Source organism: Aquila chrysaetos, chromosome 3 (assembly GCF_900496995.4).
Source record: "Aquila chrysaetos chrysaetos chromosome 3, bAquChr1.4, whole genome shotgun sequence".
NCBI classification, from domain to species: domain Eukaryota; kingdom Metazoa; phylum Chordata; class Aves; order Accipitriformes; family Accipitridae; genus Aquila; species Aquila chrysaetos.
The window spans coordinates 13,470,653-13,494,049 of NC_044006.1; the positions used below are offsets into that span (position 1 = coordinate 13,470,653).

At 51.7% G+C, this 23,397-nt stretch overlaps 2 protein-coding genes across 3 annotated transcripts; one reads left to right on the plus strand and one right to left on the minus strand.

Annotated features, from left to right (window-relative positions):
- The first annotated feature begins 2,371 nt into the window (after positions 1-2,371).
- Positions 2,372-21,076, plus strand: MYBL2 (MYB proto-oncogene like 2). 2 transcript variants are annotated; one of them, XM_041122677.1, is made up of 15 exons: positions 2,372-2,492; positions 5,663-5,745; positions 7,121-7,214; positions 8,364-8,435; positions 8,819-8,911; positions 10,656-10,876; positions 11,034-11,190; positions 11,967-12,236; positions 13,488-13,874; positions 15,091-15,230; positions 16,208-16,307; positions 16,943-17,056; positions 17,621-17,737; positions 17,985-18,131; positions 20,304-21,076. In XM_041122677.1, exons 4-15 carry the CDS (start codon positions 8,379-8,381, stop codon positions 20,430-20,432), a joined length of 1,932 nt encoding a protein of 643 aa, XP_040978611.1. In that variant the 5' UTR covers positions 2,372-2,492; positions 5,663-5,745; positions 7,121-7,214; positions 8,364-8,378; the 3' UTR covers positions 20,433-21,076. The 2 variants fall into 2 exon arrangements, with proteins under 2 accessions (XP_040978611.1, XP_040978610.1); XM_041122676.1 differs by lacking the exons at positions 2,372-2,492; positions 5,663-5,745 and adding an exon at positions 6,188-6,310.
- LOC115339743 lies at positions 2,528-5,654 on the minus strand. Its single transcript, XM_030010138.2, has 2 exons — positions 4,966-5,654; positions 2,528-4,043 (listed from the first exon to the last, which is right to left on the minus strand). The coding sequence occupies exon 2, from the start codon at positions 3,995-3,997 to the stop codon at positions 3,245-3,247; it is 753 nt and encodes a 250-aa protein (XP_029865998.1). The 5' UTR covers positions 3,998-4,043; positions 4,966-5,654; the 3' UTR covers positions 2,528-3,244.
- Positions 21,077-23,397: the final 2,321 nt, after the last annotated feature.

Below are 23,397 nucleotides of genomic sequence, written 5' to 3' on the forward strand. Positions count from 1 at the left end.
ATTTATTTTCTTGTAGTAAGGCTTATTTTGGGTTCTCCTGGTGTACATGTAGTCCTTAGTTGCACTGTGGGAAAGATTGTTATTTTGGTTTGTGAACTGTGGAAAAGAAAATACAGCCATAAATACAGGAGCTGCTGAAAATATGCTAGACTGTCACCCTGAGGCAGTCTCCTTTTGTCTCTCTGCCAAAGTGAACCAAGGAGAGGTGGGTTTGTTACTGTAGAAGGAAAACATTTCTTCCAAGGGAGGGGAAGAATTGAAATTAAGCAATAATGACATTGTTGCAGATCGCTGCCTCATATGAGACTGGAAATACATCATTTTGAAAAGAAGGGACAGTATTTGGATGAAAAAGACTTTAAGATTTAATGGATCATTATTAAGAAAATGTGATACTGTGCAGAAACTCAGGAATGTATTTACTCACAGTTATTTGGTATCCCAAATTCCCAGAGATAGTAAGCTAGGTAATGCACAAGAATGGAAATTCAAGTGAAATTCATAGACCATGAAATGTTGAAGCTCAAGGCACAGCAAAAATAGAGCCAAGGGTATGAGTGGTGGGAAGAAAAGATGACTTGTCAACATCATTAACGCTGTGTGTCTTTGTTGCAAGGACTTTTTTTTACATCAACACTGAGATTGCACTTTGACATCCAAAAAATTTTGTATTTAATCTGACACCCAAGCTGTGAAACTTAAATTCTTCCCCCGCTCAAGCCTTCTATGCAGCCTTTGTGACACCTGTGCTTTATCTTGCTCTGCCATGCTTTTCAACGTCAAAGCTGCTTTTTCCAAAAGATCTGTTCATTTTTCATCCCACAAAAAGTCATTTCATTTTACATTGCTTTGTGTTTTGGATGCCAACTTGATGCAGGTTTTTCTAAAGGAGGTGCCCCAAAGCACCTGCTAAGTTACTGACCAATTGAGATGTGCTAGTATAACATTAGCAAAGTGGTTGTATCTCTGCTTACTCCGCAGACATGCCTTTCTCATAGCAGCATGTTTGAAATTTTTCATTTCTTCCTCTCTTGCTTATTTTTGCTTAATGGCATGGTTGTGTTTATCACAAAGAGTACTTTGTACATTCCAGCTACAGATTTACACAATAAGCTTAATCTTTCCTCTGCAGTATCAATACTAATCAGTCAACCGGCACAGACTGCAGTTGAACCAAACAACTGCGTGATCCTCTTCCTAATTATAGATCCGGTTTGTACTGTTCTGTGGTGTTTATACTTCAAACTGTAAATACTTTCCGGGTCCTTTTTCTGAGTTGTTTTGTCACCTGTTCCTGATGTTGTAACATGGTTTAGAAAAGTCATCTGAGCCTCCAGAGAATACAAGCAGCTCCCTGTTTGCTGTTTATCTGTAGTGCCACTCTGACAGCTGAAGTGAAAGAACAGATTTTTCACTGACTGGATGGGTTTTTTTGGCCAGAAGCTGTGAAATACACGTGGAGGCAATAGCTTGCATCCCTCTTTCGAAGATGTCCCTTTGGCCCTCTGAAAGTAAACTGTTATTTTGTAAACAGAAGTGCTTGCTTTGGCCATGGGAATATGATACACATAAAGTTTAGGACTGATTCATTGGCAGAATTTTGAAGGAGTACAAGCGGGTGAGGGTTTTAAAGAAGTGAGGCTAGGCCATTGGAAGGTTAGACATGCAAATAGCCACGGAGTTTATGTATTTAATGAAAATATTGCTGTAATTCACAGAAGTTGGGTCCAAGCAACTGTTGCTGCTTTCACTTTTTTCTCTGTCCTCTCATGCAACGTGCCTTCTCATCCCTTACTCTATCCCTAAAAGAAGAGGGGGGAGCCTCTATTGGTTCTTGAGCAAACTGTAAATGCCTTGGAAAGTGGTTTTAACGAGTAATTCTCCGTGTCTTTGTGTCTGCTGTAAGTAGTGATGGGAGAGGGAAAAAAAGAAGGAAAGCAAGTGGCTGTAGAAGGTGGGAAGCCCTAACAGGAGACCAAGAAACTCTGAGATGGAGGTGGGCTCGTTTCTTCCCCCCCCAGACCAGGGTGGGGGAGTTACAGAGCAAACTGTCCCCGCTCCTCTGCCTGTCGGCAAAGGCCCGCGGTGCTGAATGCCGCCGGCTGGGAGAAGGATTAGAATCCCGCATAAAACGAACCGCGGGCGGGTGACGCCGCCGCGAGGGGGGGGGGCTCCCGGGAAGCCGCTTTCTTCCCCGCTGCCCCCGACGAGCGGCGCGGTGCCGCCCTGCCGAGTCTCGGGCCGGGCCTGGCCCGCCGCTCCCGGGCTGTTTTTCTCCCAGTGTGCCAGAAGAGGGATCCCCAGCCCCGGCGGCGCCTCCCACCCGGCCGCCGCCTCCCTGCCCGCGCTCCCCGTGGGCAGCGGCGGGCCCCGGCAGCCGGCCGGCCCCGGCAGCCCGGCCGGCCCCGCCGCCGCCATGGCCCGGAGGCGGGGGCCAGGGCCGCGGTTCCGCGCACCTCCGTCACCGAGACCTGCCTGGGCCCCTCTGCCAGGTAACGGGGGCGGGTGGGGCGGCCCCGGGCCGCGCACCTGGGAGCGGGGCCGGGCCGGGCCGGGGGCTGCCGCGGGGCTCCCCGCCCGGGGCTCGGCCGGGCCCGGCCCGGCCATCTTGTCGCGGCGTCTCGCCCCTCCTCAGCCGGCCGCGGACGGGCCCCCTCCCACGGGCCGCGGAGCTCCGCACCGGGCTTGGGGCGCGGAGGGCTCCCCCCGCGGGTGGGGAAGGCGCTGGAGGCGGCTGCGCTCGCTGGGGTTTTACCGGCAGCCGGGCCCCAGTCCGGCTGGAGCCGGGCCTGGCCGCGGGCCCCGGCCGGCCCTGCGACCGTCTTCAGCGGAGCTCAGCCGAGCAGTCAGAGAGCACCAGAGACTGCACGCACAGTGAAATTTATATCTTTATTGCATTGATACAAAAGACAGCGATCGGGGAGGAAGGGGGAGCCAGTAGGGCTGCTGCTTAGCTGGAGCTAGCTTTTGGGGGCTGCCATCAGCAGCCTAAGAAGCTTCCTCCACCCAGCAGTGCCCGAAGCAGTTTGTGGTTTCAGTCACCCCAGGTTGGGTGGTTTAACCTTTTACCAGGTGGTGCCATCAGCAAGCAAGGCCCTGGCTCAGGGCAGAGCAGGGGTGCTTCATCTTCTGTGCTGCAGCAGGGACAGCAGCCCTGCACGCAATGCTCCTCTGCAGCACAGAAGGTCCCCAGGCTTGCACCCTGCAGCCCACTGTGCTCCGGCATGGAGCCAGGGCAGCAGCATCACAGAGCCTGATGCAGAAACACAGGGACAGGGTCAAGATCGCTCAGCTGGGTCTCGGGGGTGGCAGACCTGCAGATCAGCTTAGGGTGCTTCTTGAAGGCTCCAGGCCAAGCCAGAGGAATTACTACAGAGGTCTCCAGGGACGGCGTGTCTGGTTTGGAGCATCCCAGTAACCTCAGCTCTTCGGTGCTCACGTCAAGGGACAGGCTGGTATCCAGGGGGCCTTTTATTGCTGAGATCTCCCATCTGGGTCCTGGTGTCTTCCCAAGGGTTGAGAGGTCACTGACAAGCTCGGTGCTCTTGGAGAGCAGGCTCTCCAGCAGTTTGGGGTGCTTTTCTTTCTTGCACGGTGTTGAGGTGTTCTGCAACGCCACATCCATCAGGCAGCCAGCTCTGCTGGGGTGCTCACAAGGCAAACTGGACAGGTCAAAGGCAGCCTGATTGTGGTGGGTCTTGCAGAAGCAGACAAGACTGAGGTCAGAGATGCCCTGGGTCAGGCTGTGCAGGTCAGTCTTCACACAGCTGCTCAGAGATTCTGACTGCTTGACAACACACAGGGAACTGCCTTTTGCTGCACTGTCCAAGTCCATGAGAAGCTCCCAAGTGTCTGGTTTGGAGACACTGCTAGAGTCCATGTAGTAACTGCGGACAGGAGAAGAATGGGTATGGCTGGAGGCCCCAGCCACAAATCCATTTTCTAGGATTTCCTTTATGGTCAGGGTGCTGGTACCATGCCTCTTGGTGGACAGCATAGTGCAGAATCCCACTACTGTCAGGTTTATGGAGACCAGAACGTCCCTGTCAGAACAAACATGTTACTGTTCATTACTGTTCACTAGCAAATTGCAGACTTAGAGTAGCAGGACTGCTCTCTGCAAAATCCTGTCTCAGTCTTGCTTAAGAAAGCAAGGAGCTGAGCAGGATCCAGGGGAGGGAGGTGGGCATCCAGCCTGTCATTGTCTTCTAGAGCAACACAATTGTACCACAGCCTGATCATTGCTTGGAGCCTCCTTAGAGTTCTATTTATTTGGCCTCAGCCTGGATACCACTACTCTTAGCTTTGTACAGGGTGTAGGGAGTCTCAGTAAGCCTCTCCATCTGTTAGTGGTACTAAGATGGAGCTGTTTTCCCCCAGAGATAAGACATTTTATCCTCATTCCTCAAGTCAGAGGGCCATTAACACCAGTTGAGTCCCTTTGAGAGGAAGGCAGTAAAACCAGGCTCTGGTTAGGATGGGAGAGGTTGAGGAGCAGCTCTCATCTTAACTTTATTCCCACCCCTGGTAATCCCCACCTGCAGACCTGTGGGATCCCACAGCCCATACAGGGCACCAAGCGAGGTCCTTGAGGACAGGCCCTTCTAGCAGGTCTCATGCCATACACCCCTGCCTTCTGCTCTGTGGGCAGGAGCTTCCTTCACGCTCCCCCTCTGCCTGAGAGGGAAGTTCTCGCCACCAGCTCAATCAGTAGCTGCCTTCCAGCCACCCCCAAAGGTAACAGGATAGATCAAGGAAGGGGAAGACAGTCACTGTGGCCTGAAACCATTTTTACACTGAACACATTAAAAGCAGAAATAAAAAGCTCCTGAATTTACTGCAGGGGGGGCTGTATAACCAGCCTAGAAGGAAAGTCTTTAAGAGACTAAAATACTTTTTACTTAAAGATAATTAAAAAAAAAATAGTATGTGATAAATACTAGGGAAATAAAAAGTACTACTTACCTTCAGCTTCTATGAAGACCCCCTTTGAGATCTTGATCCTTTTTTGCCAATGTAGCTTGTAGCGGTTTTATAGTTCTGGTAATTCATTAACAGGCTAATTTCCTAATTAAGCTAGTTTGGGAGAAGGAGGGGTTTTTGCTTCTTTTTAAGCACAGGGGCTGTGATCATGGGTTGTGGCTAACTGCTGAAGGTAAACTGAGTCCTGTAAGGGCTCAGTTGTGTTTGTAGCCTGTTAGTGGGCAGCCCTGGAGAGCAGAGGGGTGTTTGCAGGAACCGTGGTCTTCTGCTGCAGGTGGAGGAGAATGAGACATGGAGCCTTCCTGCCTGGACATGACACTCTGGGAGGGTCTCCAACAAAGTGACATCTCTCTTCAGTTATGTATTGTTTGCTCTGGAACGCTGGCCAGGAGCATCCACATGCACAGGCTAAGTAGGGACATTATAGATAATGCATGGGCACTAGCAGGTGTGCGTGCTGTGTGTAGGCAGGCAGCGTGCAGTCTGAAAATAGCCATAATTCAAAACGCACATGTACGAAGTGCTGGCCTGTCTAGGACCAGCTGTCACTGGGGTAGCCGCTCCTGCTGCTTTTAGCTCTCCCGCTTTTCGTGCGTGGTGTGACAGTGCCGCTGCCTGGCCGCGGGATGCAGGGAAGAGCTGAGCTTTTTCCACGCTGACCGCCTCTTTTCTCTCCTAGGAAGCGCCAAACCTGTGCTTGCCTCTGGGGGCCCCATAGTGCACCCCTGGAGCGAGAGGTGCTGCAAAAGCAACGTGGGGATGGTGGTTGATTTTAATTTGGTTTTTTTGCCCATTTTGATGGGAGGTGGCTGACGGGGGTCCTGTGTCGCGTGGCTGGCTGGCTGTGGCATGAGAAGACCGCAGCAGTGCCGTAGCAGAAGCAACCCCCCTCCTAGAGCTAATCGAAGCCTTGTCCTGAGGGGTTCCTTGTCCTGAGGGGTTCTCGGTGCACCCCAGACCCGCCCAGAGCCGCGATCCTGGGGCGGGGGGGGGCTGCAGCGGGTTTTGCAGGGGTAGAGGTGAGCCGGGGGAGAGGGGAATCCTCCTGCCCCGCGCCCAGGACCGCCTAGCTGCGGTTGCTTTGGGGGTCTCGGTGCGGGGGGGGTGTCTCGGGGCCGCGGGGGCTCCCGGGGGCGGGGCGGGCAGGCGCCCTCCCGCGCGCGCCTCTTTGTGCGGGCGGGAGGCGGCAGCGCGCATGCGCGGCCCGGCCCCGCGCAGGGGGGGGGCGCCGTTGGCGCGAGATAGGAAAGTGCCGCCGCCGCCGCCGCCCGGCCCAGCCGCGTCCCGGCTCCGGCTCCGGCCCCGCCATGGCGCGCCGCAGCCGCGGGTGAGTGCAGCCCTCGCCGCGACGGGGGCTTTGTGTGGGGGCCCCGCGCCTTCCCTCTGGGGCGGTGGGGGGGGGAAGAGGGTGTGGGGTAGCCTCGGGGACCCCCTGGAGGCGCTTCTCTGCCGCGCGGCCCGCCAACCCCCACCCCCCCCCCCCGCCCAGGACGGCCCGTTCCCGCTCTCCGGCCGGGCAGCGGGACGGCGGGCCGCAGGCAGGGCCGCGGCCCTGTACCCCCGGGCTCCGTGTTCCGCGAGTCCCGCTCTAAAGGCTCCTCTTGGCCCCACCCGGGAGCTGGGAGCGGGCCTGGCTGTGCCTGCTCCGGAGCTGGGGGTGACAGGGCAGGCCGAGGTGGGTCCGGTGGGTGATGTGTAGAGCCCTTTGGGGCTGCTGTCCCAGCACTAGCTGGCTGGCTTCTGGCTGCTCCTCACATCCCCTTTCTTTAGTCCAGCAATACGGGAGACTGGTGAGCTGTAAGGAGGGGAGATGGTGCCAGTCCCTCGATGCAAAGCCCTCCCAGAGGGACAGAAGGGAGCAGGAATCAAGAGAAACACTACCTCCCCTGCTCTCGGCAGCATAAAAATTGCTAGCACGCACCGGGAGTCCAAAGCTGAGGGACCCCCTTACACCTGGGGTGTCTGAGTGAATGTCTGTGAGGTGTTGGGGCTCAGTGCTGGAAGAAAGTAGATCTGGAGCTCTGCTCTGCACAGTGCAGGTTGCTCTGTGGAGCTCTGCTCTGCATGGTGGAGGTTGCTCCCTCTGCTGTGTTTTTATCAGAGGTGGAAATTATAATCTTTGTTTATTCATCTTTAGTGAGGACCAGGATGAGCTGCATTACCAGGATACCGACTCAGATGTGCCGGAGCAGCGGGACGGCAGGTGCAAAGTCAAGTGGACACAAGAAGAGGTGAGTGAGAGCCCAGCATTTGCTGAGAGTGAGTGCTTTGGGATAGGCTTCTGGCATGGCACCTGGGGCTTGGGTGCATCCACCCCAGTCTTCATCTGCTGGCCACGATACCACCTCCTGCTGTCTTCCTGCTGGAGAAGACCATGTGTCTGTTTTGCTCGTGTGAGCTGAGGTTCAGGGGAGTTTGAGGTGTAGCCTGGAGAGCAAGAGCTCCAACCACTTTAGCTTAAGCCTGTGAGCCCCGAGCGAGCCATCTGCTGCCTGCAGCGCTCTTATGAGCAAAGAGGGGTTCCAGAGGATGGCTGAGGCCTCCAGCAAGCTGAATTGTGCAGTGGAAATGTCCTCCCTTTTCTCTAGCAAAAGCAGGGAGCATTGAGATTGTTGGGATCATGGCTTAGTCATCCTGGCTGAGAGCCTGAAATTAGTTGGGATATTCTCTTCCCTCCTCCCAGTTACTCCATCATCTTTGTTCTGTGTGAAAACTACAAGATGTCCTATCTCCCCTTGGGTCTGAACACCAAGTGAGGTGGTCTTTGTGCAGGGATCAAAGCCTTGGGCTCATGTTGAGCAGGGGATTATTTCACGTCTCTTTGCCCAGCTGGAGCACAAAGGCAAGGACACCTATAGCAAGCTTTCTATGAGCTGTAAGAGTAGGCACACCTTGGCTATAGCAGGATTCATGAAAGAAATGGTGTAGAGCCCTGTAGCACTGAAAGACTGTAGACCACCGGGCTAGTGGCGATACACTTAAACCAGTCAGGTTTCTTGGCCAGGCAAAAGCAGTGGCTGAGCTGGGAGATGGACTGTCTGGTCAGGGGTGTACTGAGGCTGGATAAGCAGGTAGCCTTGGCCACAGGGTTTGAACCAGACTGTACTGGAACAGAGCTGAGCTCTTGTTTTGTCCTCGCTGTATGAGCTCACCTTAGTACAGAGCCCAGAACCAAGGCATTTTCCAGTTGCGCTCCATGTACTGGAGCACTGCTAAAGGATGGTGTGAGCTACCTTCCTCCCCTGAATGCAGAATGCCAAAACCCCCCCTTCTTGACAGTTCAAAATAGCTACCTTGTTCTCTTGATGCTGTCAGCCTGGGGTGTCCGTGGCGTGTATTGCCTCAGTGTATGTGAAAGTGAATGTCTTTGTTCTTTGCAGGATGAGCAACTGAAGATGTTAGTAAGACATTACGGGCAGAATGACTGGAAGTTCCTGGCCAGTCACTTTCCTGTAAGTGACCCCTTGCCCAGGTGGGAATTGTAGTGTTTGCATGTTGCTGCTTGTGCTCACCGCGCTGGTTCTCTGTGTCTGTGCAGCACCTTGCACAGTGGGGCTATGTTCTGTGGCTGCAGCTCCATGCGGTGAAATGGTGATCCTTCAGGGCAGGGAGACATCCTTCTTGCATAGAGGACTTTCAAGGGAGAGTCTGTTGGAGCTGGGGTGAGAAATTGAGGTTCCTGCCTCTGTGCCCAGTGCCCTAGTCTTAGTATGTATTCTTCATGTGCTTCTGCAGGTTTTCCATGGGACAGCCTGTATGTATGGGGACTGCTGTTGCTATAGGGGCTTTTGGAACCTTTGGTCTAACGCACGGCTGTTCTTGTTCCTTTTCCTAGAACCGCAGTGATCAGCAGTGTCAGTACCGGTGGCTGAGAGTGTTGAATCCAGACTTGGTTAAGGGCCCTTGGACCAAAGAGGAGGACCAAAAGGTAGGTCAGGGCTGAGAGGATCTGAGTGTTGAACTGTGACTGTCTGCGGAGAGGATGGAGGTGTCAGACCCTTGGGTCTTTTTGTAAACTGTGGGTAATTCTTTCCGATGCTGGATACCCGTGAGAGCAGCACTCTGACCTGTTCTGAGCAGCCTAATGCAGGCATGGTTGTGATGTGCAGGAGCGAGTCTAGGCTTCTTCAACTAAATATCTTCTCCCTTTCACACAGTACTGCTACAGTAGGCTGCCAAGGGAGTGAGCGGAAAAGGGAATTAATTCGTCTGCCTGCTGGCAGATCTCCACCTGACCTGGCCATGCTGGACATAAAATAAAATAAAACTGCCATTTCCTCTGCTACAGTAGACAGACTGAAGTGATGTCTGAGGTTGGCTAGGTGAATCATGACTTCTGTGAGCCTGTTTCTCTGCTGATTCAAGAGTGAGCTGAGAGGGGCCAGCTCAGGCAGACTCATCACCTTGATGTGCTTAAGAAAAGTTGGGACTTCATTCCAACTTCTACCAAGGTTTTCTGCTACAAAATGTCCTAGTTTGCCAGATTCTATGTAACACTTCTGCTCCCCCATTTCTTTCCCTTTTGGTCCCATTACAGGCTGTTACTGTCCCTTTTGCCTCCTGTCTGTGTGTTATGTCAAGCATGTCCTAAGGAAGCTTCTCATGATGTCCTTCCACCTTCCTACAGCAGAGCAGTTGCTGCCTGCTTTCCCTGTCCCTTTACATGTCCTGACTGCCAGCATACCCATCTTGGCCAGGCTGGGCTTCAGCTTTCTCCTCCTGACACTGCACATTTCTTTGCCCCGCAAGCTACTCCAGCTCCTTGGCTTGTGCCTCAGTTTGGTGTCTTTGGTCCATTTGTCTGTGCTTGATAGTCAAGAGTCTGCAGTAGGGACATTTGTTGTGGGCCAAGAGCACTGTGAGCATCACCTGTCTACCCACATCTTTCAGCTGAGCACAGCTGGCCAGGCTAGAAGTGCTCTTTGAGAACCCTTTAGCCTCCTCTCTAAGATTTTGGTGGGCTGAACATTGCAGGCAATAGATTGTTTTGTCCTGACTGTGCTGTGGACATATCTCAGGGGCTCAGAACAGATTCCATGCCCAGAAGCATTTGCACTGAGCCTCAGGCAGAAGTGACAAAGCCCTGGTTGAATGGGAAGTGGCAAAGTGGATGGCTCTTAAGTGAATATAGCTTGTTTATGTTTTGGAGTCCTGGTGCTAGCGGGGCATGGAGCTGCAGCTCTGCCATGTCCTTGGTGTGGCACACTCTGTTAAAGGGAGGCTGTGCCCAGTGGGCAGACCAGTGCAGAGCTGATGGAGACTGCTGTCATGTGGCCAGGTCCTCGGTAGGAGCGGGAGCAGAGTAGCCTTGGGGCATGTGGGACTTGGCCCTTGCTCAGAAATGGGCATGTGTTTCTAAAGCTGGGCCCCTCTGTCCCTGGTGCACCTGTCAGTCTCCACCCCATCTTGTGGCGCTCGTCTACATTCACAGGTACTGTGTGGCAAAATATCTGCATGGAAACAGCCTCTTTTAGAAATTCAGCTGAATCGTTGCTCTCAAGTGTTGGTATACCTGATTGTCAGTGCTGGATCCCTCCAGCTTTTTCTCCTAAGGGGCCTTTCTCTGCCCTTACCTGGTCTCAAAAGAGGTAAAGAGCAAAGCCTGAAGATGACTGTGTTGACCTTCCCATCCTTTATTCAATTTCCTTATTTCCCTCCCACTCTCTTCAAAGGTAATTGAACTGGTTAAAAAATATGGCACCAAACAATGGACCCTGATAGCCAAGCACCTGAAAGGGCGGTTAGGGAAGCAGTGCCGGGAACGCTGGCATAACCACCTGAACCCTGAGGTGAAGAAGTCCTCATGGACAGAGGAAGAGGATCGCATTATTTTTGAGGCCCACAAGGTCCTGGGGAATCGTTGGGCGGAGATTGCCAAGCTGCTGCCTGGGAGGTAGGACCTCTTTGCTCACTGGTGCCTTCACACCTGGGTGGCCTGTGGAGATCCACATGTTGGGCTCACAGGATGGGGCTGGAGAGTGCGTAGGAGCTGTTAGCTGTGCTTTAAAGCTGCTGTAAATGGTTTCTGTTTCCTTCTGCTTTCTCTGCAGGACCGACAATGCTGTGAAGAATCACTGGAACTCCACCATCAAGCGGAAGGTGGACACAGGAGGCTTTCTCAATGAAACTAAGGAGTCCAAGTCACTATACTTCCTCTTGGAGGTGGATGACAAGGAGAGCCAAAGTCGAACGAGAGCTGGGAGCCAGGTACTGCACCAGCACATTTGCAGCAGGCAGCTGTGTCAGTCGTCTGCTCTGCTAATGCATATCAGAGCTGTTCACCCTTCTGCTGCCCCTCATGCTGCCTTTGCCACAGCCTGGTGTCTACATAGACAGTCTGTGCCTTCCCCCAGCCTTCTCCAACAGACTGACTCTTGGGAGACCTCTCTCTCCAGGAGCTAGAGGTGTAATGTGAGCCCAAGTGTGTTATCCAGGCAGAGGACAGCAGTCTGCTAGTACTGTTATCTTGCCAATCCCAGCATCAGGTCTGTCTTGGAGACCAAATTTTTTTTTTTACTCTCTTGTGCTGTTGCTAGTGGGAGAAGGCAGCTGTTCTAGACCGTGTTGGGGGACATGGTGAAAAGGTATTGTGTTCCTTTTCTCTAAAAAAGGAAGCAGGGGAAGTATACCCAATTATTTTTTCATGAAGAAAACATGTAGTTTTCAAAGGCAGGCTCTTGGAAAGTAGGAAATGCAGAATTGGTGCTACATGCTCAGCCTTTGTTCAACTTTCTCCTGGGATATTGTTAAGTGAAACCTTCAGTTAAACAGTCCTGTGCTCATTATGTTGCATGGACTCCTGCTCAGATGGTGTAGGGGACAGAGCAATGAGGGAGAATGGGGATGTGAAACAAACTGAATGGCAAGTAGGAGAGCAGGCAGAGCTGAATGTGTCCAGGGACCCTTGCTCTTTTTCCCCAGAACTTGACATTGTTCCCTTGGCTTCTACTAACGGCTGGACTCTCTTTGTTGTATGTGCAAAGAATGTCCTGCCAAACTGGCCAGTTGATATCTCTGAAATAAAGGAAGAGGATGTCAGCGACGAGGAAGTGACCGGTGTACAGGAGTTACCCTCAGAGCTGCCAGCTGCTGAACTGGCAGAGCATAACGCTGAGGGGACCTCAGATGATGTGGTGCCTGAGGATGCCTCTTCATTTTTCACATCACCGTACAAGTGGGTCGTTGAAGCTGCCAACTATTTGTACCCAACATCTGTGCCAGCCTTCAGTGAAGCTCTGGACATGATTGAATCTGTAAGTAACAGACCATTGTTCCTCCAGCTAATGTAGGGAGACTGATTCCCCACCCTTTTCCCTTGAGTGAACTTATTGGGTCCCCTGGCTCATCACCATAGGCATCCTGAGGAGGGCTAGGTCTGTCATTGGCTTGTGGCTTCCCACCAACTCTTTTCCAGGGCTGGATTACACCTTTCCAGCTCTGCCAGTATTGCTCTGGGCTTGCAGATTCCCCTAGGTGGGTGTCCTTGTGCATGGGCTCTGCTGGTGTGGGAGGCTGTAGATGCTGGCGAACCTGATCTCAGGCCCTCCTTTATCAGCCAGATCGTCTCTAGCTCTCCTGTTCATAACGGTTCAGGCCCATGCTCATGGGCTTTTCTTTCCCTCCTGTTATGGGATGGAATCGGACAGGACAGGCTGGGAATAGGCCAGGCCCACTTGTAGTATGCAGGACAGACCCTTTCACACTGGGATGACGCCACCATTTGCTTTCAGTGGAGGTAGCTTCACTGAAACTAGTAATTTTGGGTCAGTCAAGCAGTGCTGAGGTCACCAGGGTGATGGAGGGAGGCTGGGTAGAATCAACAGAGCACTTTGCTGCCATGAGAGGGAAATGTCTCTGCAACCCCCAGCCTTCCTCAGGAGCTTATGAGCTGATTATCCGTGAAGGATCCACTTTGCATGTGTATAGGAGGACAGAGAGTCTTTGCCCAAGGCTTAACGGCCCATCTGTGGGTCCTTAGGGGCCTGCTTGTATGGTGCTTTGGGTATTGGTGGGGTGGAGCTGTGAAACAGCTGATCTCTGAACTGGTCTGGTTATTTTTAATCTGCTTTCAGCAGTGTGTGTTACAGCAGAGCCCTATGTCCAGCTGTACTGATGTGCCCAAGACCGTGGTTTGGTGTTGGGTGACAGTCACTCAGCCCCTGTCCCCAGACTTATCCCCAGCTGCTTTTTTCGTCCCCTCTGTGTGGGGGTGCAGCTGTTTGTGCAGCTGTGCTGTGAACTGAACTGGGAAACCAACCTTGCGTAAACAGAAAAATCTGCCCTATGCACAAGCAGCAGCTTTCAGCTGGGTCAGTTCCCTGGTCTGGTTCTCAGCTGAGCTGGCAGCAGAGTGGAGGAGCTCTCCTCTAGCCAGGCTCGTTGCAAAAGCTGGTGCAATCTCACAAACCGACTTATTTCACCTCCCAGTTCATATCTGCATCTGCACCAGTTGGCTGCTCAGCTTTCCCTCCTGGGCTGCTTCTGATGGTTTCCCTTCTGTGCAGGACCCAGATGGGTGGTGTGATCTGACCCAGTTTGACCTACCTGAGGAACCCTCTGCTGGCAGCAGCAGTAGCAGCAACAGCCCGGTGAGGCAGACCCCCAGCAAGCCAATGCCTTCCCTGCCCAATGTGACTGAGTACCGCCTGGACGGCCACACCATCTCCGACCTAAGCAAGAGCAGCAAGGGGGAGCTCATCCCCATCTCTCCATACGCAGAGGTGAGCTTTGGCACGCCGCCCTCTGTGCTGAAGAGGCAGAAGAAGAGGAAGATCTCCCTGTCCCCTGTCACAGAGAATGCCACCAGCACCAGCCTTTCCTTCCTTGACTCCTGCAACAGCATGACGCCCAAGAGCACCCCTGTCAAGACACTGCCCTTCTCTCCATCTCAGGTACAGAGCAATGGCGAGCCCAGTCTGTGCTCCTCTGCTTGGGCTTGGTCGTGAGCTAGTAAGTGTTAGTGCTCTGTCTACTTGCCTTAATGCCATGTATTCCCATCAGCTCTGCCAGCTTTGTGTTTCTCCTCCCCTGAATTAGGCAGTGCCAGTGCACAGGGTGCATCTCTTTGCTAAAACAAGGTATAGAGCTGGGTTCTGGCACTGCTTGTCTTCAGTGATGCCCTTCCTGTGGGAGCAGCAGCCTGTGTCTGCCTCTGGGAGCGCTTGCAGCGTCGAGGAAGCCCAGCTACGCTGTGTGATGGGCAGGGCACGTGCCCACTATGAGGAAGGAGCACCACTGTGCAGATCTACATGTCTGCCCACTGCAGGATCGCTGGAGAGCACAGTGCTTCTGTCCCCAGGGCATTGCTGCCCCAGCTGTGGGTAGCAGAGTGGCAACAGTGAAAAGTGGCTTCCCTGTTCGTTTCCAGTTAAGTCATGCAGACAGGCTTGGCAGCACATGGCTTGTGCAGATCTCTGAGTTGCTGTGCTTAGGAAAATGCTCCTGGGCTTGTCTTTGTTGCAAAACAGACTCAGGATCTTTCAGCCTTTGTCGTGACTCCTACAGTGTCCACACGCGTGTGCACACATGGTCTCCAACATACATCATCTTGGAGCACTGTGGTGTTCAAACCCACAGCATCTGATATATTGATGTTGTGAAGTAAAATCCTAACAGAGGAGACAGTTTGTCGTTTTCTCACAGTTTAGGCTGAAGACAGATCAATGCAAAATCTGTTAACTTGTGTGCTGTTGTGTTACATGGACTTCCCTCACGTTTGCCAACCTGAGGTTGGAATAGACCTTTGGTGGGCTGGCATTACCTGTCCTTCACCATTTTGCTTAGCCTTATCTGGACCGGTGCAAGGAGAGACTTCTCTCCACCCTGTAGGTTCTTATAGTCGTATCAGCTGATCCCTTATGCGAAATGAATAACCTTTTTAGGTGTGAGGCACCTTGTGGCAACTTTCATGTGAGTGTCCATGTACAGGATTGTATGAGTCTGTAAGAGTCATCCTGGTTTATACTGGTACAGATCCCTCTTGTGCCACTCAGTGTGGGAGGATTGTCCCTACTTCAGGTTTTCCCCATATTTAGGAAAAAGTAATGACTTGTGATACTGTGCTGGGATGCTTGAGACTGTCTTCTCTTTCTTTTCTGTGCTGTGCAGTTCTTAAACTTTTGGACCAAACAGGATACACTAGAACTGGAGAACCCATCTCTGACCTCCACACCTGTGTGCAGTCAGAAGGTGATTGTCACCACCCCTCTGCACAGGGACAAGACCCCTCTGCTCCAGAAGAACTCTGCGTAAGTCCTTTCCTCCTCCCCCATCCCCACCTGAGCAGCGTCCTTTTCCACACAGCAGCCTGGTCCAATTCAAACATACCTCCCCCAGTACTTGTACTGGCACTACTGAGAGTGAGGCAGGACAGGCTGGGGATTTTGTTAAAGCAGTGTTTCCCCTGCGAAGACAGCTCCTCTCTGAGCTGCAGGGAACAAGTGTTCCATCTGATTGGGGCTGCAGCCAAGTGACCACTGTTGTGCTCAGCTGCTGGGTGGACTGTTGCCTTCTGTGTACATCTTTGGGAAATGTTCCTGTGCTGTAAGCCCTGTGCCAGCAGGGAAGGGATTTGTTTCCTCGGCAAGAGCTGTTCAGATCCATCCCTTTAGCTCTGCACCCTTTGCTTTGCCTGACCTGAGGGGCAGTCCAGGGTGATGATTATCCAAGTCACTGTACCAGGCAGGTGAGAAGGGGTGGGCTGCAAGGGAGTGTTTTGCTGGTGGACTGAAGCAGCAAGTGTTTGGGAGTGCTGGCTGTGCTAGCAAAACTGCTCTGTTGGCATGGTCCAGAGCAGCTCCCCTGTCCAGGCGGTGTGAGGTGGCTTGGCTGCTCTTAAGTGCATTTGCACCCAGGACTTCTGCTGGTCCAGCTGTGACTGTCGCAAGCCTAGGCTGGCTGGGCCTGAGCAGATCTGCCAGCAGAAGCATTGCAGAGTAGGGCTGGCCTGCAGAGCTGCATGTTGCCTCTCAGGGTGCTGTACTGCTTTCTGATAAGGGTGCTTGGTAGCTGGCAGGGTGGAGCAACATAGCTGGCACATCTGAAGGATGTTTTCCCTGCTAAACGCTCCTCCATGCCTGTTTGCCCTGCTAACACCCCAGGAATAGTCCAGCCAGGCAGATGGCTTCTGCTGCTGCCATATGAGACTCTGCACGCTTGGAAGGATGGGGTCTACTTTGTGTGGGTTACATCATGTCTGATCCTTTGTCTTTCTCTTTGCTGCCAGGTTTGTCACACCAGATCAGAAGTATGTGGTGGACAACACTCCTCACACCCCCACGCCTTTCAAAAACGCCCTGGAGAAATATGGACCAATTAGGCCTCTGGTGAGTATTGGGCAGGTCTGCCACTGGCAAGTGGCAGAAACATAATGAATGGAAATGGGACGTGGGGTAGGTTGCAGCAGAGCTGTGAGCCAACTATTATCTGTGCATAATAAAGTATGGTTTGGTAGTGTCAGGCTGAGATGGGAGGGATGAAGGGGACCTTGTCATGGTGAACATGTCATGGTGAGTAGCCACAGGACTTTTAGCTTCTCTGTAAACCAACTAAAAATGCATAAGCTGCCCTTGAATCAGGCTGCAGTGCTTGGCTAGTGATGACCTTGAGGAGAAGCAAGGAAACAATCTACCTCAGCATCCCTGAGGAACGGGGTCTCTTAATGTGGGTGTTGTGGGGATGGCAGTTTCCGGTATCCTAGGCCTTCTGTGCACACTGGTCTCTTGATGGCACATTTGGGGTTCAGCTGATAAGAGTCTCTCATGCCTGGAGATCCTGTAAATCTGTCAAGCTAGCAGAAATCTTGTCATATCCTTTCCATCTGGGAAGTAAATAAGTTGTCTTTGTGTTTGTCCTCCCACTGTGGGCTCCTCTGACCCCATTATCCCTAGAGGGAAATACTTGTGAGTCTGCCCAGCATACAAATTTTGACTGTCTTGTGCTCTCCTCCTTTTCACACCAGCCCCAGACTCCTCACCTGGAAGAAGACTTGAAAGAGGTGCTCCGAAGTGAAGCTGGCATTGAACTTATCATAGAGGATGATGTGAAGCCTGAGAAACAGAAGAGGAAACAAGGGGTGAGCTGATTTTGCATCTAGAACCTGCTGCTGAGCTGCCCTGTGCTGTTAAGGGGTGTTTTGGCTGCTTTTGTTCATCCTGCTGTTGATGCCAAAAAGTATTTGGCCCATGGCTGCTGCCTTTTAATCAGCAAGAGGTGCCTGAGGTTAAGGCCAGCTTAAAATATGGCCAGCTGTGTCCCGATTTACGCTGAACTTGGGGCATGCTAGGAGATGCTGTGTCCATAACCTACAGGAGAGACCCATAGCACACTTGGAGCATCTGTGGCAAGTTGGGCTCCCAGAAGGCTGTGGGCTGGTATGCGAAGTCTCTTGGCTCAGTTGCACTGGTGTTTTTCCTACTGAAAGGGGCTTCCTCTTCTGAATTGGTGGCTCTTAGTGCCAGGAGGAGAGCACTGGAAGATGCTGTGCCCTGTGGTGGGGAAGGCTGCAGCATGCTTTCTTCCTGAGGTGCTGGTGCAGTGCAGACCTGGGGTGATGTGGGCTTGGTGTGCATCCTGGGCCCTTAAGACGGGAGTTCACCAGGTTGATTCATGCCAAGTCTTGTTTTTCTATGTCCCTCAGTTGCGCAGGAGCCCCATCAAGAAGGTCCGGAAGTCTCTGGCTCTGGATATTTTGGATGAAGATACGACGCAAAATATGCCTGCCCTCCCCAAGACTGTCTGTTTCAAAAGAGCCCAGGTGAGGGGTACTGTGCTCAGGGCAGGGGTAGAGCTGGCTTCTGCTCCAAAGAAACCCTGTGCAAAGCAGCTGTGGGAGCTTTGCCACCTGCAGCTGCCTTTGAACAGTATGTTCGATAGTATGAACATCCACCCCTGAATGTGGATGAAGGGCTGGATTTGTTCGCTGGCCTTTTGGCCAGACCAAGTATCAGCACTGTTAGGGCAAATTAACTTGTTTCCTTATACTTCTTTTTCCCCCTTTGCAGCCTGTGAATTTCCTGTCAAGGTCCCTGAACCTTTCCTCCTCGAGCAGGAAGAATGACAGTGGTTTGCTCAACAGAGCCTTTGTGCAAGTGCAGCCAGAGAAAATGTCTTACAGGAAAATGCCGAGCCATTTCAGACCACCAGCACCGGTAAGCCCTGCAGCCACTGTTCTCCCAGTCAGGAGGTTAGCTGGTAGTGCAGCCCTTGTCCCTCCTCCCAAGGAGGAGTGAAGGGATGAAGGTCTGCATAGGCATCCATACGCTATCAGAGCTGTCTTTGCACCAAGGTTTGGAGATGCTGAGCCAGTAGTGTCATGCTACAGCTTCCTCCTGTCTCTTTGCAAACCTGCCCTTCTGCTGGGCCTCAAAGCCCTGTGGTTGATCAGAGCTGTGGCCTCTTTAGAATGTTTGGCCCTGGATTTCCTCATGGGAATCTGCATCCTGTCCCAGTCTTTCAGGGAATTTGGATGATTGATCCAGCAGTGAAGTAAACCTCCCTTTTCCCAGTGAGCACTCCTTGGGTGGACAACAGTAGGCTCATCTCTTTTGTTTCTCTGGGCATAGCAAGGCTGTGAAGTGCTGTATAAATGCTAAACAAAAAGGTATTTCCCACCCCTGTGACTTTTAGGGTGTTTCTAGGTTGTGGTGAAGGCTGTGTGCTGTAGGCAGCATAGGCTGGCTTTATCCTGCTGTTTACCTGAACCTGTGGCAGTACAGAGCTCCGGTTGACAGTGTGCCACCTTGTAGCTTCTGCTGAGGTTGGTGCTGTTACAGTTACTCTGTTCCCCAGCTCTGCATAGTTGCATCTGGGTTGTGCTGGAGTCACAGCAGCCTACAAATGCCCTCTGGGGCATAAACAGTTTCTTGTGCTCTCTTTAAAATCTTCACCACTTGGCATATTTGCAGGCAGAGTGCATTAGTAGAGGGGTATCCTTGCTTTGTTAGGCAGCCCAGCTTAGAGAAGGGGATTTGGACCATGATTTTGCAGGTGTTTGCTTGGGCCAAGTCATGGGAACTCTCTGGTAGCTTGAATGAGGATGGAAATATATGCTTCCCTTGGTGGCGGGGGGTAAAACTGCACTGGGGGTTATTGTGGGGGTGTTTTCACATCCCAGGAAGAGCCCAGGTGCAGTGTTGTCTTCACTGAGCAGCCTTGGCTGAGTTGTCATGGAACACTGCAGCGAGGGGGGTTGCATCTGTCCCTGGATTAGAGCTGTCTGTTGAAAAGCTCTTTCTTCTGACAAATAAGTACTCCTCAGCCAGAGTAATTCCTTCCCCTTCTCAAAATAAACCCTACTTAAACACTTCCATTTCTCCTCCTGTCCTAGGCAGGGTCGTATTGCTCTGAGAGCTAATAGATCCGTATAAATAAAGCTTTGGGAGTGACTTGAAGGTGACAGTAAGGCAGCTTGTGTAGTGACAGAGTACAGGTGTGCAGTGAAATCCCATTGCCCAAAGACAGCAGAGCTGTCTGCAGTGTTGCTGGGCTCTTGGGATTTATTGTGCTGGACTGGTGTTACTAGCAGTGGCAGTTCCTTATTAAGGAAGCTCACCTAGCTGTGAGCTGAACCTAAATCAGCCCCAAAACCATGCTGTGGCTGTATGGGATGTTGTTACTGTAAGCAAACACTGAAGCTCGAGCTCTTCTTGTTTGCAGTGCATGTAAACGGGTATTTCCCGTTCAGGGCGCTGTGTGTCTCTTGGCTGCATTTGTCAGAGGATTCGCAGGGGTTTTCCTGCAGTGCAAAAACACCTTGTGGGTGCCCTTTCTGCATGCAGTGACTGAAGCACACCTGATTTTCAGCTCTTCCTGTGTGCTGTGGGCCCTGCTGAAACTGAAGGCACCAAATTGCTGTTAAGCATAGTCTTTGACCAATCTAGACCTGGGGCTGAGCAGCTCCTGTAGGAATTGAACTGGTTGGGAATAAACCCCAAAGCCGTTCTTGAATTCTATCCATCCCTCTGGTATTTCTTCAGCACAAGGAGCCTTAGTGGGTTTGTGCTTTGGGGTTTTTGTCTCAAGCCAAGTAAGGGAAAGCCCTGAAAGCGCACATGGGTTGTCCTGAAATGGAGCACTCAACCTGGGAAACTGCTGGATGTAACCCCCCCTTTGCTAGAGATTACCATATCAGCTGTTATGAGTAACTGGCAGTATGCAAGTTTCCTCCTAGCTGCAAGATGGGTGCTCCGAAGTTTTATTTCCCTTGGATAGCAGGTGGTTGTTAGTTTTATTTATTTTTGTAGCCTTTTAAAACAGGATGTTGACGTTGTTTGTCCTCTCCCTTAACTGTGTTGTACGCATGCTTTCTTTTCTCTCTGTAGATGACCAGGGCTTGGAAAGCAGTAGCCTGTGGTGGAACCCGAGACCAACTCTTCATGCAGGAGAAAGCTCGACAGTTTTTGGGCATGTTGAAACAGAGTCACACATCAAGGACCTTAATCTTATCATGAAGGATTGTTCTGCTTTATATTATTTTTTTAAATTTTTTTTATAAGTGGAGGGAAGGGGGAGCTACAGGAAAAAATAACCTCTGCAAGGCCCTAGTGTTTGTGGGTGGATTTTTTTTCCTTCTGTTCCCAGGTAGATCTATATTGTAATAAATTGGGCTAACTGCTGGCTAATGTGTGGAATGCAAGTTTTGGGATCATTATGGAAAGGCAAACGAGGGAGGGTTGGAAAGCTAAGAGCAGGACCTCTCTCTGCAAGACCTGGGTTCTGCAAAAGTAGAAGCACATAGCTGTGTTCTACCTTGGAGCAGCATGTGCAGTGGGAGGTGGAGACTGGCCTTGCAGCCTGCCTGGATTTTGTGCTGGCTGCTCAGGTACTTCGGAACAGCTTTTGCAAAGGTTTCTGCATGTCTTGTGTCTCCCCTTCTGGCTTTCCCTGGGGATGAAGTGGTCCATCCCCCTTCACTCTAGGAGGAGGGAGGGTGTTGTGCACTCATGGGAGCTGTGCTTTGGGATGACCGGTGTTTGGAGCTGGTCCCTTGCTCCCTGTGGGGCCGTTTTGTACTGCCATGCCACAGAAGGGGAGCGGCAGGTGCCTCTCCCCAGGGCTGTGCTCTCTCTTCAAATAAACGATGGTGCTAACATCAGCCTGTCACTTGGACTCTGACTCTGCCTGGGGCCTCACAACACTTGGAGGGAGGCAGTGCTGTGCTGGGGTGATGAGATGCAGCAAAGCACTGGTTTTCATGTGGGATCTCTTCTTTCCTGGCAAGTTGCTGAATTACTGTTAGCCTCTCAGCATGGGGGAGAAGGGACAGTGTGTGTGTGTGTGTCCCCTTAGTTTGTTCAGTTGTTTAGAAATTATTTTGGCTACTTTATGGGAATGTGCCACACTGTGAGCTTAGCGTGGCAGGGATCTCTGCAAAGCTGCAGGAGTGGATGGAGGCCGCAGAAGAGTGGTGGGCTGGAGAAGAGCACCGGGAGTGTGTGATATAGCAGAGCCTCTTCTGTCCTTCCTTTGGAGGCCAAAGCTGCATCCATGTAGCTGTTCCAGTGTGATAACAGTAGTATGATGCCCTGTTTTGACATAACCAAGGATGAAATGTAGCTATTGTAGCAATATATTAACTCTTTGCAATTGGAAAGGTGTTGGAAAAACTCAAGAGCAATTTGCCGGTTAGACCAGCACGTGAGCAGCTCTTTGGGTGAGCTGTTTTCAGGGCTGTGCTGTGATGTGCCACTCTGCAAGCCACCAAAGCCATTGTTGCAGATCTGCCTCTGACTGGGGTGGCTGCACAGCAAAGATGTGGGGAGGGGGTCTGTTCACCCCTGAGCCTCTTAACAGGGTCACTGTCCCCAGTCCCTTTGCAGGGTGGAAAAACAGAGCAGGGCTGTATAAATCTCATTTCAGGTTGTGGCTTGCTTTAGAAATAGAGTAAAAAAAATCCTTATTGACAAACTTGTTAGTAAAACCTTGGATCCTGGAAAATGAGGGAATTCTAGAAACCCAGCTCATTTTTTGTTTCTGCAAGCTCAGGGCCAAAGCAAATCCATGAAGTCATTTTTATTTCTGTTTCTCAGTGCTGCAGTGTTTGCTTTGGAAAGACGGCTGGGACCACTTGTCTGAAAGCCTGGATTTAGCTGCTTCCATTCTGTTGTTATTTTAAGAGAAATTGTCATAAAACCATCCCTCTCCCCTTGGGCTTTAGCGGGCTTGGCTGTTCCTGTGCTGGGTGACTTTACAAAACCAAGCCCAAAATTGCATTTCCTTCCTGGAGCTGATGTGAGCTGGGAGTCCTGAGCAGGCAGGGTCTGCTGGAAAATAAATCTGTGCGTGAGCCTGGCACATATGTTCGGGAGCTGCCCCTAAATTAAAGGATTATGAGGCTGAGAAGTATTAACTGCTGCTCTGATGCCGTAAATCCAGATAGCACTGGGTGTCCTGCATTGCAGAGTGCTTATTAAGAAAGATTGAGGGGCAGAAAATTACCAAGGAAAATGAGCAAGGCCTAGCATAGTTAATGAGTAAAAAGACAATTAGCTTTTAATTGGAAAATGGAGCTCCTTCTGGTGTGCATGTTACCAGGCTGGCTTGGCTGTCCTGGGGCTCAGGAATAGGCACCATTCCACAGGTGAGAGGAAAAAGGCCCCACTTGCTTTGTTTTTCTGTTAATTTGGATGCTCTGCTTTATTTCCAGTAAGAATCTCATAGAGGTTGAACTTCACACTGGTTGTGGAGTCCCTGGACTGGAGCTGGAGACTCCAGGAAGGAGTTTTGCTGGAGACTCCTCTCAGTCCAGGGCTCTGTGTCCCTGGCTGTGCCCTGGCTGTTGTCCCTTTGAAGCCTCTGCACTAGCACAGCCCTCTCAGGCTGCACAACCCTCATTCACAAGGAGAAACCTGGAAATTTAATTTAGCTTTAAATGAAAGACCAGGATGAAAGAGTCCCAGGAGCCTCTGCTGTGTGGGAAAGAAATCCCCTCCCATGGCCCGGCTTGCTGGAAAGCTGCAGAAACCCCAGCTTTCTGCTTTATTATAAACTTTGTATTTGCTTTTGGTATTTTTTGTTCCTCAACAGAGCAGATGACCCCTTGTTTGAATCCAGATGTGGAAAAAGCCTTGATTTTTATCAGGGATGAGAGGGGAATAGCAGAGCTGGAGCCTCCTGGGTGATAGCAGTGCCCTGACTGCAAGTGGGATGTTGCTTCCAGCTGGGACAAGCCCTGGAAAAGCTGGGGAGAATAAAAATGTTGGGGTAAGGAGGGGGGAAAAAAAAAAAAAAAAAGAAAAAAAGGACACCCACGGTTTTTTACTGGCAAGCTTCCTTCAAGATGGAGCCGGGTAGTGCCTGGCAGGACGGAGCAGTGCTGAGCTTGCATGGCTCCATGGCCAATAACATGGGAGCCGCTGTGTGTCCCTCAAAGGGCTCTCGTCTGCTGGGCTTGTTCCTGCTGGTTGGAGGGATTTC

Coding starts and splice junctions, on each gene's coding strand:
- LOC115339743 (XM_030010138.2), bottom strand. CDS start 3,997: ATGCTGTCCACCAAGAGGCATGGTACCAGCACCCTGACCATAAAGGAA.
- MYBL2 (XM_041122676.1), top strand. CDS start 6,291: ATGGCGCGCCGCAGCCGCGG. Junction 8,436..8,818: donor TCCTGGCCAGTCACTTTCCT/GTAAGTGACCCC, acceptor TCCTTTTCCTAG/AACCGCAGTGATCAGCAGTG. Junction 11,191..11,966: donor GAACGAGAGCTGGGAGCCAG/GTACTGCACCAG, acceptor GTATGTGCAAAG/AATGTCCTGCCAAACTGGCC.